Source organism: Odontesthes bonariensis, chromosome 2 (genome assembly GCF_027942865.1).
Source record: "Odontesthes bonariensis isolate fOdoBon6 chromosome 2, fOdoBon6.hap1, whole genome shotgun sequence".
NCBI lineage: Eukaryota > Metazoa > Chordata > Actinopteri > Atheriniformes > Atherinopsidae > Odontesthes > Odontesthes bonariensis.
This window is the reverse complement of record NC_134507.1, coordinates 7,197,913-7,210,204: the sequence shown is the minus strand read 5'-3', so window position 1 is coordinate 7,210,204 and position 12,292 is coordinate 7,197,913. Positions and strand designations below refer to the sequence as shown.

The 12,292-nt window shown below is 42.7% G+C and overlaps 1 protein-coding gene across 6 annotated transcripts in view; it reads left to right on the top strand.

Annotated features, from left to right (window-relative positions):
- Positions 1 to 7,548, top strand: part of cpeb3 (cytoplasmic polyadenylation element binding protein 3) — a 37,935-nt gene extending 30,387 nt beyond the window's left edge. For all 6 annotated transcript variants that reach the window (XM_075474857.1, XM_075474829.1, XM_075474848.1 and 3 more), the window contains 4 exons: positions 3,984 to 4,102; positions 4,461 to 4,575; positions 5,010 to 5,191; positions 6,682 to 7,548. In XM_075474857.1, the coding sequence (XP_075330972.1) occupies positions 3,984 to 4,102; positions 4,461 to 4,575; positions 5,010 to 5,191; positions 6,682 to 6,909 (644 nt within the window). In that variant the 3' untranslated portion in view covers positions 6,910 to 7,548. The remainder of the gene's footprint in view (positions 1 to 3,983; positions 4,103 to 4,460; positions 4,576 to 5,009; positions 5,192 to 6,681) is intronic.
- The last annotated feature ends 4,744 nt before the right edge of the window (positions 7,549 to 12,292 follow it).

The following is a 12,292-nucleotide window of genomic DNA, read 5'->3' as shown; positions in this document are numbered from 1 at the left end:
ATTACTAGGGACTCTTGACTACTCTGCTCCTCTTTCTCTATCCCCAACTACTCTCCAACTGGTTCACTTCTGGGTCTATATTTGAAGACGTTTGTGTCTCCCTCTGTCACACCCTTGAAACTCTTATGTCTCTTCGATGAAGTTGCAGATTTCCAGTATTTCTTGGTCATTCTGTTCAGCAGGGCCGAAAAGACGTTCGTCTTCTTCTTTGGGCAACCAAATCTGCATATGAGATAAACCTCGGTTTAAATGTCAGCATTAAAGCCGGAAAAGTGCACAGCATCTAGTCAATTCAGTTCAATTCAATTCATTTTTATTTATATAGCGCCAAATACACCAAATGTCATCTCAAGGCACTTAAATAATAAAGTCCAATTCAAGCCAAATTCAATTCATTGTAGTCATAATTATTTATAAAATAATCCAATTCATTCATATAGAGCCAATTCAAAAACAATTTCCTAGCTAAGGAAACCAACAGATTGCACCAAAACTTGCCGTCAGTCCAATCTCGCCTGAGGCGACTGTGGAAAGGAACGGAACGTCAGTGGACTAGGTTTTAAGCAAAGTCAACATAACTTTCAGTTCAAGACGTCATCAGAAAATCATTTTTCTATGTCAGACTTTGATATACCAGTGAAAGGATTTTTGTGTGCTGCTTTATGACTGAGCCTAAATGACTTCAGTATCAGCTGCACAAGCACAACAGTGCAATGTAGATAAAGGAAGTTGAAGCTAGCACCAAGGAGCTGTGCAATAGGCTACTGTGGCTCAGCAGTGTTTTTTCAGAGCATTAACATGGGGTCACGACTCACAAAGTGAAAGGGATAACGCCATCTTCAATCGTCGTTAACATCTTTAATAAGTGATTAGTTGCATTGATTTTTCTCACATTTTATATCTACTCAATAAACAATTTGCTTGACACCACTATTTTATCTGTACTATGAAAATGAAGCTAACGCTAGAAGATGGCTAGCATTAGCTTAGCTTAGCACTTCGCAACCAAGAAAGATTCCAGCATGTAACCTTGAGTTAATGTAGAGTTCAGTGGGTGTTACTTCTCTAGAAAGTCAAACTGGCTTATTCCTCGTGTGTTAAGCTTTTCTATTGATATTGAAGGCTAAGTAAGTCAGTGTTGTTGTAGGTAATGGTTATCAGGGAAGTGGCAACAGAGAGTCATTGTTTTCTTTGGTTTTCCTTCAAATTTGACAAAATTTCATGTCACGAGGCCATTGAGCTGACAGCTTCTTTCTCCCATGAGTCAAACTGCTGGCTTCCACGGCGGGAGAAAAAGCATCAGTCCAGCATGAGGTCACTGTTGGTCAGTTAGTCTGTGCAGGTCCCTGTTTATCTGTAAACGGTGCCCTTTAGCGTGTAGAAATGCTGCTGGTGTACGTATTCCCTTGCTTTGGAGACAGAGTTGGGAGCTCAGCAGAAAAGCTCTATAAATCTTAGGCACGAGCCACTGCAGATCTGCGCTCTCCTCCTGTGGCATAAGCCTCCGCACTGCGCAAGGCTGATGGAGACAGAGACTGATCCTCTGCGTCGTTCAGGCTGAATATTAGAGCATTAAAGTAGCATAGCGCCCGATGGAATTTGGAGTCTGCTTGCGAGGCTTTAGTCTTTAGGCTCTGAAGCATATTGATGGAAAGACGCAACTTTTTGCGCATTGTGGTGCTTGAGTTAGGGTTGTTTTAAAGTGGAAGGAATTATAATAACTGACATATGCCCCCAGTGGGTCTATAAAGACGATAAACATGAATTTATTCTGCAAAATGTTTGGTTCTGTGTCACTTTTAACAGAGATTTTTATTGTGTACAATGAGCTTGCCTTGATGTTAGTACCCACTGGTTATTTTAATTTGCCCTGTCAGGTGTCACCGTTTCGCTCGTGCTTTTTTTTTCCTGCTGAGTGAAATGGATTTGTAGGCATCTGCAACTTCCTTAGAGAGTCCCTGAAAGCTATTTGTCTGCCTCGGCAGTCTCTCTGTCACCCTTGTCCCTACTGTTCACCAGCACCTCCCATCTGTCTCTGAACTTTAAGTTTGTAATGCGCTCTTTCACGCCGCCTCTCTCCCCACCTTTCCTCACCTTTTTTTTTTTTCCTTTTTCCTCTTTCAATCTGCCTAACTCCTCTCCCCCTCCTGCTTCCTCTGTGTCTCCTCTGCCCTGGGTCATGGAACATGTTGTTCCCTCCTTCTGACTGTATGAGTTGCTGGCTTGCTCTGCCTTTTCATGACTTTTTTTTTTCTCGTCTCTCTGTGTAAGTTGTTTTTTCTCTGAGGGGGGATGTCCTTGCTGAACCACATGATTTTTTTTTTCTCCCAGTGACAAACCCTCTTTATTTAAGCCTGCAACAACACCCGCAGGGGTCTTACGTCGAGAGATGAAGAAGCACAAAATCCTCTTTATGCCCAATCTAAACGTGTATTTTCGGTGTGTGGTCGTGGTAGGTGTTGGCTGTATAATAACCAGCTGCCTAAAAACCCGAGTTAAGTTGGTGACATAAAGCTGCTGATTGCAATTAGGTTCAGATTGTGGCTTTTTTTTTTTCTTCAGGCATGTTATTAGAGGAAAATATTACAGCACTGCTGTGCTTATTGGGCTGCAAACAACAACTAGAATGACTTCATTACCGAGTTCCTCTGGGGTGGCTTTGCATAACACCGGACGCATGCAGAGACTGATGCTTTCTTCTTCAATGTCATCAGATTGTTACCCTTTAGCTCTGTGAAGCGCATGGTGATCTGCAAAGTTTTCTGCCCTTATAGAAACAAATGTCACGAATGGCATCACTGCTCGGGGGTTGGATCGCTGTCACGATCATGGTGACACAGATTCACGAGGACACGTGTCGCGCACACTGACAGAAGCCGTCTCCTGCACCAGCAGCTCTGAGTCCTCCCGAGGACACATCCGCCTGCCTCTGCACCTGTTTTTTTTTTTTTTTCCCCCCACCCCACCTTTGAAGCTTTTTCCTGTCCTGCCCCACTTCTATTTCCGCCGGTCCTCAACCCTTTTGAGGACACGTCTCCTTCACCGGTCCGCTCAGCTGCAGCAGGCCCACTCAGGAACAATGAAAGCGAGACATGACAGCAGCACATTCCTGTCTGCCCCTTTTACTCCTGCATTTGTCTGCGGAGGTGCGTGTGTGTGTGTGTGTGTGTGTGTGTGTGTCCTCGGGTGACACGGGGCTTTTGTAGTGGTCTCTTGAAACACTACCAATGAAGCGACTGGGGGGTTATAGCGTAGTCTGGTCAAAAGCGATTCATTTTTGGGGCGGGTTCTCAGTATCGACAAGTATTGACATTGCCCCCAAAAAAACCCAAAGTGGATTTGAACTTTTGGCTCTTTGTTTTTTCTGTCTTACTCAGCGACCTCTGTAGCATCGCGTGATGGACGTCACCCTGTTCAATCGGTTTTCTGTCTCTCTTGAAATAGCTTAATAGCTCTTACTCTGTGTAAGGTCTCAGCTCTCCCAGCTAAATAATTCAGCAGTACAGAGTGACTGTCTGAATTGCTCTTTCTTTCCGCTTCGCAAGGACATCGCCACTCTCCCCCCCCCCACCACCTGACCCACTGCTCAGGAAGACCTGCGGTGTGTTAAGGCTGATCAATTTTGCATGGTTCCTTCTGGAGCGAGGCGCTCGCAGCCATTTATTCGGGAGGCAGCAAGGTGCCAGGGGTGGATAACTAAGGACAGAAAAACATGCCATGCAGTCATATGCCTGCGTGGAGCCCAAGTTGTCTGAAACTATCAATAGTTAAAAGGAAAAAAAGTGATGGGGCTGAGTCACGGGGTTGGGACTCATACAATGCCGACTCTGTGAAAATACTCATCTATCAATCCTGGCCCAAGGGAAAGGCTTAAAAACATCCTATTCCCAGGGTTGTGACTGCAAACCACAGTACATGTATAGTAACCTTATTATTTATTTTTTTCTTTTCCAACCCTAAAATCTTATTTCTGTCCCTTTCAGGCTATGCCTTCCTGCTTTTCCAAGAAGAGTCTTCCGTTCAGGCCTTGATAGACGCCTGCATCGAAGAGGATGGCAAGCTCTACCTATGTGTCTCCAGTCCCACCATCAAAGACAAACCAGTAAGGAGAGAAAGTCTTCCAGTGAAATGGCAAAAGATGTCCAGACATTTTAAAATCTATCCTCTATCTTGTGATGGCACGAGCAGCTCATTACCAGAGCGGCAGGAGCTCCAACATTCTGTGGGGTTTTGCTTCGTACTGCGCTGCTGAATACGATATAATTACAGATGGATGACACCACATGGGGCAAATCTACATCAATTCAAAACTCCTAATTGAAACCATTAGTTATTAGTCATTAGTTACCATTATTACCACAGATGAAAAGTTGTATCCAGCGCTCTAAATGCATTCATAACCTCCTCTCAGGAAGCATACAGTGTTTTCTAAGGGCCACGTGTTTGTCTGTCATTCTCAGGTCCAGATCCGTCCCTGGAACCTGAGCGACAGTGACTTCGTCATGGACGGCTCCCAGCCTCTGGACCCCCGCAAGACCATCTTTGTTGGTGGGGTGCCACGGCCCCTGCGTGCAGGTAACTCTCTGATATGAATCAAATATCTTTTTTCGTCAGCCCCCAAAGCCTTTAGATTTGCTCTGTAACATCCGAGCCCGGCGGCCTGAGGGTGCAATGAAAGTTCTGCCTGTGACAAAGCAATCCTCATCTCGGGTTTCCAGGAAGTCGGCCCAGTGGTCATCATGTTAAGAATTCATGGTGTAATGGAAGGTTCGGTCTCAGTGATACAGGGATAAGCATGGCTGGCTTGTCTGCAATCTGACCCCAGCTAATTACCCCCAGCAGTTTGAGACTGCTGCTCAGGGGAATGGTGTAGAATTTCAAAAACTGAGATAAAAAAAAAAGAGCTAGATAAGAATAATTTATTCAATAAATCTCATAAATCTCCTGTGAGGACCATCTACGGCACTAATAATCTCCCTCCCTTCCATTTTCCCCTTCTGTATCTCCAGTGGAGCTGGCTATGATCATGGACCGGCTGTACGGGGGTGTTTGCTACGCTGGCATCGACACCGACCCGGAGCTCAAATATCCAAAGGGAGCCGGCCGCGTGGCCTTCTCCAATCAGCAGAGCTACATCGCCGCAATCAGTGCCCGCTTTGTTCAGCTGCAGCACAATGACATCGACAAAAGGGTGAGCGGGTTCACAAGCTTCATTCACGGCGCCCCTCCTCCGAGAGAAAGCAGGCTCCAGGCCACAAGTGGGGTTTTCACAGTCATTCCTATGGCAGAGCCCCGCTCGAGTGCTCTCCCATGTATCAGAGCTTTCATTATAGCTGGGTTTTCAGCCAACTTCTCAGCACAGCCTACAATAACGCAAAGCCATGCCTGGCTGTGTAATCACTACGGCCTTTGGCTGCCGGAGTCCCAACAGATGTTTCAAGTTGCAGACACATAGGGCTGGTTTAATTATAGTAGTTCCCCATACATGAATATCTACTGCAGCCTGGTTATTTTCGGCACACCGGTCAGTTGCAGCGAGACAGATCACGACCGAGAGAGACTGGTTGTCAGCCAGGAAGCCGAGCCTCTGCAGGGCGGGGCAGCTCGCCCCACCTCAGCTATCACCATATATCTTCAGTGTGGATTAAGTTTTGTCTTTATTCTCACAGGAACGTGGGCGGGATGCAAATAATGCTCAAAACAAGTCGAAGAAAAACAACACTTAAGTCAACATCAAAGGGGCCTGAATTCAGACAATGGTTATTTTCTTTTTTTTTTTAGTCCGTGAACCAGCTAACTGGCAGCAATTTGTCTTTTCGTGCTGTAAGTAGATATTTTCATTTTTCTTCCCCTCAATCGCCGTAGCAACAAAATGATTTACGCTGGCAGAATTAACACGACAGAACAATCTATGGTCACTGCGGGGCCGCAGAGAATGGAGCACAAGTGGGGCGCATTCTTCAGATTCGTGAGTTCAAAGCTGTGGGGCGGAGCATCGATGCCAGTCGCTGCCACATGCTGTCTTTCCTCTTTTCTTTTCCTCACGGTTCCGTTTACTGTACGTGGCTCTCGTTGATGGGGCGTAGGTCAGCCTGGCCATCCACCCGGTTGAGTTTTTTTTTTTTATTATCTTGGAGAAACTGCAGTTTTCTTCTCACTTGTCTGCAGTTATCGCACCACAGTTGTTGCACAGTTTAGGCAGGAAGCTCAGTGGTCTGCTGTTTAAGTGAACCTTTCATTTTGTGGCCAAGGCTGGCAGCCTGGTTATACGCAGAGGCGTCTCCATGGTGACTAAGCTCTCATTTCTTGCCTCCTGGCTTAGTGGGCAAACTCATTTCCTTGGTTGATGAGAGAATACCTGCCTGAGTCCAGCTCGGTTTTATTTAGAAATACTGCACAGAGATCAGCTCGGGTGGGCTCTGTTGATGCTGGCTGACACATCTGGATCAACCCAGCTGTTATTGAACGGCACTCCTCCAAACCGTGCAGTATATCTTGGTTTATGTAGTGAACTGATTAGAAACGAAAAAACGAAAAATGGCCTTTTTTTTTTCTAGAGCAGGAAATGTTCTTTTACATGTGGTGAGAAAGGTTTAGGTAAATATGCAGTTTACAATCCTTGAATTGGCCATTTGGGCTGAAACTAAACTGAAAGGCTCCTCTCCGGCTCTGTCTTCCCAGGTGGAGGTGAAGCCGTACGTACTCGATGACCAGATGTGCGACGAGTGCCAGGGGGCGCGCTGCGGGGGGAAGTTCGCCCCCTTCTTCTGTGCCAACGTCACCTGCCTGCAGTACTACTGCGAGTACTGCTGGGCCAGCATCCACTCACGAGCCGGCCGCGAGTTTCACAAGCCGCTGGTGAAGGAGGGGGGCGACCGCCCGAGACACGTGTCCTTCCGCTGGAGCTGAGGGGGGGGTGGCGGGCAGGATGGTCACGAGTCTGCCGTACCCACACCTGATCCCGGAAAAAAAAAAAAGCAAAAAGCAAAAGGCCACCTGCAGTCCGGGACAGTGCTGCAAAGTCCCCTCCTTCAACCCCACCTGCTCCACCCTGCTCCCCACAAGCCCCTCATGGGGGGGGTAAAAAAAAAAGAAAGGATACCATCTCTTAGCGGGACTGTAACTTACACGACTCTGAACTCATTGTCTAGTGTTCCCTTTGTGGGGGAATGAACTCCATCAGCTTAGAATTTGCACTTTGGCACAAAATCTCACTGAAGAAACACACACACACACACACACACACACACACACACACACAGAGGATGGTATGTTAGACACCTGGCTACCATCAGCTCCCTGTTCTGTTGACTGGGTGGTGTGGTACGTCCTGTTGGACCCCTCCCCTTACTGAAACAGAGGTGGGACCATATGAATATTTAAAAAAAAAAACCAACAACATATATATATATATATATATTTTTTTTTTGTTTTTGTACCTATCTATACATACATAGATAATTAAAATTTTACGTCAAAGGAGCATGCACTTATTTTCAAAAGGCTGTACCTAAGTTGCCCCTAGTAAAAAAAAAACTAAAAAAAAAAGTATAACCAAAGGCAAATTAAAGGAATGCGTACAGAAAAGCAGAATAGGTGGCATAAGATGTAGCAAGATTTAACAACTATCTAGTAGCGTGGGCCCGTATCGCCCGAAGTTAAGGAAAAAAAAACCCGAAACAAAAACGGATATATTCGCTCTCAATTTTTGACTCTGAAAATGTTAATACCTCACGCGCGCAATCAGATTAGTTTGCTTTCGACTTCTAGGTCTTTATTTTTATAATAACATTATTTTTTAGTGTTATGTAAATGTAATGCTGCAATAGCTTTGCTGCTAAATCCATGGTATAAACCCATACCATAAGTACTTTATTCAGGCTAGGGTGTAGAATAATAAGGAACAGACGCAGAGACGCACCTGGTTATTTCAGAGCGACGGGCTGTCTTGGGGAAGGAGATCCCCCCCCCCACCGAGGCAACGACGGCGAACTTTGTTGGGTGGGTCGCCCCTAACTGCATGTTTCTTTCAATCAGGTTGCTGCATGCAATAGATTCTTCAGTATCATGTCAACTGTTCGATTCTGCCCACGGTTGCGTAACACACCGTAGTTCGACTTGGCACGAAAACTGGACAGAAACCGGGAAGGCTGGTCAAAGGAATCAGGGCAACTCCGCGTCATAGGGCTCACAACCAGGCGACGGGAAGTGGGGGTGGGGGAAAACAACTAATGATTACATGTCGAATAAAATGTAGGATTACCATATAAAACTGTCTGATAGGTGAAGTACTTCTTTGCAGTGATTGTTGATATAATTGTGCAATTTTTTTTTTTATACCGTACGTAGTTAGATCTGAGTATGCCTAGAACTGTGATTCGCTTTAACTGTCGTTAATGTCCGACATAGAAGTCCTGTGAAACTTCATAACTAGTGTATGCACACGTATATATGTTTCTTGTATACACACACACACACACACACACACACACACACACACACACAGAAGCCTCTGGACACACACGAACATATCCTTTTTGGACGGCTGTCTTTCTTACGCACACGAACAGGCCTACAAACACGAGTCTGACCTGAAGAGAAGACGCTACAATGTGAGCTTAAACTGACAACTGAGGGTTTTCTTTTTTTTTTTCTTTTTTTTTTTTTTTAAAGTTTTCTTTTAAGAAATTTGTTCCGTCTTTTGTGAGAAAAGCGCAAGTTTACGTCCCAGAATGCAACCAAAGAGCTCACGCGTTTTGGCTTCGAACAAGCGACGAAGGAGGGCGTTTTTTTGTTGTTTTGTTGGGGTTTTTTTTTGGCAAAAAGGAACAGAGAGCTGTAAAATGAAACATTGAAGCTACTGCAGATAAACTGAGCCCTGCACATGCTCTCACTAAAAGGGGCGGGGGTAAAAAAAGGGGGCGGGGGGACAACGTTGCCAGAACATGCAGGTGTGCGAGCCGGGGTTACCATATTTATCTAGATTTCATTTTATTTTATTTTTTTCCTGCAAAGCTTGAAGTAACGGACCTGCTTAAAAAGAAAAAAAAAAAGAAACGAGGTGGACGTAGGCTATATACTTTTAGTTTTAATCCAACATGAGTGCGGGGTGGCTGGTAGACCTGAATGCAATGCATAGGAAATTTAAGTATTGGCTGCTGAAGGAGAGCGGCTCTGTTTTGTTTTTTGTTTTTTTTGGTGGATGGGGGGCGGGGTTTGCAAAGCTAAGTTACACTGGTTTTTAGCAGTTTTGTGGACAATCCAAACGGGAACCTACATCATTGCATGTTAATGTGTGTCGCCCCCTTCCCCTTTTAATTCTCCGTGAGATGTGATGCTGGCGCCCTGCAGTCCCCTCCCTGCCCCTTTCTTGTTTTAGTCGGAAACTGTTTTTTTTTTTTTTTTTCCGCTCAATGACGGATGTTTCTTGTTTATTTCTTATTGAAGAAAAGCTCATTGAAATGGAGCAGGAGATACTTTTTTCTTTAACTGGGGGGGGAAAAAAGGCTTACCCCTGAGTAATGATAAGCATCCTTATCAATATAAATTCTGGTTGTTTTTTTTTTGTGACATCCCCCTCGCCCCCCACCCATCCAGACAGTTTTTCTGTGTTTGTTCCTTCTCTATGGTCGATATTTTGTTATGCACTACACTTTGTATGTGAACAGTTTTCGACAGTCAGCAGTTATTTTTGTTAAAGGACAAAAGAAAAAGACGAAGAAGAAGAAAAAGCGTGCTTTCTGACTGACAAGATCTTTTGCAATACCTCAATTTTGAAATATATTAGGAGAGAAACAGATATTTTCTAAATAAGTTTATTCAGATGAAAAAAATATATATTAATTTAATTCTTCAAGAGAAATGATTTAACAGATGGTTGATTTTTTTTTTTTTTTTTTTTTTTTTTTTTATCATGCTTTTTTTTTTATTTCTGTTTTAAGAATTTATTTTTTGAAAAAGACAACAACTGAAGGAGCTAGAGCTTTATAACTAATATAATGACGTAGTTAGAGTATTGTCTACTTTACGGCAGTGGAAGCTGGAGCGTCCCGCTAGTCGAACCCGGTCGAAACCGAAACATCAGAGAGAGGAGCTCTTAAGGAAAATCAATTATCAGGTGCTCGGAAAGGCGACGAAACCGATTTCCCACCTTTTTGTATATTTCTAATCAATCATTTACTATGCTGACCAGAGTTGTGAAAGAGATCTTCTGTTTGTTATTTTTTTAAGAGAAGTTTTTTATGTTTCCTAAAAGTATGTGCTCCCTTTTGTTTTGTAAGAAAAAAAAATTGTTTGGTGAAAAAAAAAAAGAAAAAAAAAGGCAACCCTAATTTGTTGGCCTGTCACAGCTGGGAGAGGAATAAAGCGAGACTTGTAAGAGTCCACTGGACAGTTGGAGGTGGAGAGAAAAGAATGTTATTTTTTAACACAAAACAGACACAAGTGTTTTCACCTGAAACTTGATCGAAAGCCCCCAAGGTGCATCAATTGACTGGTGGCCTTCTATTCACGCAAGACTTGAATTAGTCCCTTTCTTTTTCTTTTATTTTGAAGGCTAATGGCCTTGATTCTTTGTTGTAATGTGCAATACTGTTTGTACTGTTTGTAGAAAAGAAGAAAACAAGAAAAAGAGGCATAAATCTTTATTGCGGAATTATTTTCATTGCTAGCATTGTGATTCACTAAAATCATTTTCTACTGTGTATTTACCTACTCTACCTGCTAGTACCTTCCAGTAGTAATGTAGCCTTTGTACTGAGAAATTTTCATTATTTTTAGAAAGTTTTTTGCTAAAAAAGAAAAAGAGTTTAAACATATTTACATATTTTCATTTTTATTTCAGATTTTTCTTTACAGACTTTATTTCTCAACCGTTGAGGGGGAGACTTTCATATCTGGTCAATGTCATTAATATTATTTTGTATTTTTACTTGGAATAAATTAATTTTATGATGCTAATTCTTTAAAAGTTTATTTTTTCCATTTGTTCACTTTTTCTTTTTCTTTTTTGAAGCTGAAAAAAAAAACAACCTTTGTAATATTGTTACTAAAGTGTCTCGTTTTCTTGCTAAGCTATGTGTTAACTCGCTGATGTTGCTTACATTAGTGTGAAAATGATCTACAGAGAAAAAAAAAAAACTACTCACAAAGAAACAGAATTGGTGGTTGGTGATGTATAAGTGATTCGCAGTGTAAACAAATGAATGGGCAATAAAATAAAAATGGCAGAATGGAGCATAACACGCAGTATGTTGTATGTAATTGTGTTAAGATAACACACCACTGACCTTTTACTTCTGGTACTCCCAATGCTAATGTTAACACCATCGCTACAATAATTGATCCTCGCCTCTTCTCGTGTGAAATATATAATATAAAACATCTTTAAATCTTTGAATGGTTCAGGCGCTGCAAAATACACCAGTGGCTGTACTTGCATACGGATGGAAATTAATGATGAAAGGTGGATGTATAATCGCTTTATATTATTGCGGAAATATGTTTGTGAAAAAATATGAGAAATTCACCCTCATTTTCAGTTTTTTCTTTTTATACATGGATAACATACGATATAAATTTGGAAGATACAGTCATTATGCTAGGCTAAGCTAAAGGTTTGGTGTTTGGTCAGAACAAAGCTACAGCTGGCAAGTTCAGCTGTTAAGCTTTTTTTTTTGGTAAACTGACCAAGTGAATTTGTAAGGTTTAGGCAGCCCAACTTTTCGTCTCTGCTCTTGTCGTTGTGCTAATGCTACGCCAAAGGCTTGTGGTTTGTTCAGTAAGCTGTGGCTGTTAATGCTAAGCAGTTAGCATAGACTGGAAATATGAAAACCACTAGCTCTGCTACGAATTTTCTTTTTATCGAGTAGCGAAGGCACAACCCACTACATGTCCTCAGCCTGTTCATACCCTAACCCTTACCAGCTTCCATATTCTTGCCTTAATCATGCACTTCTTTTTCAAAGCTAACAATGCCAGTTTAGGGCCACAAAGTAACAGGTCATCAGTTTGTTTTGATTATGTAGACAATAGACTAAATATTAAAATAGAAACAACTTTTTTTTTTCCTTTAAAGGAGAACTGCGGTATTTTCAACATTAAGCCTCTTTTATGAGTCGTCTGCAATGTTTTAGAACCCCCCTCACCGATTTTTTTTTAATTTTACTTTATTTGACATTTTGTACTGGATGTTCGTTGATATTACTCCGCCACCGCTAAGAAAATAGTGCGAGCATGAACGAGCTGCCAAATAAAACACGACAGAAGCAACTTTTCGCAACGAAATTTGATA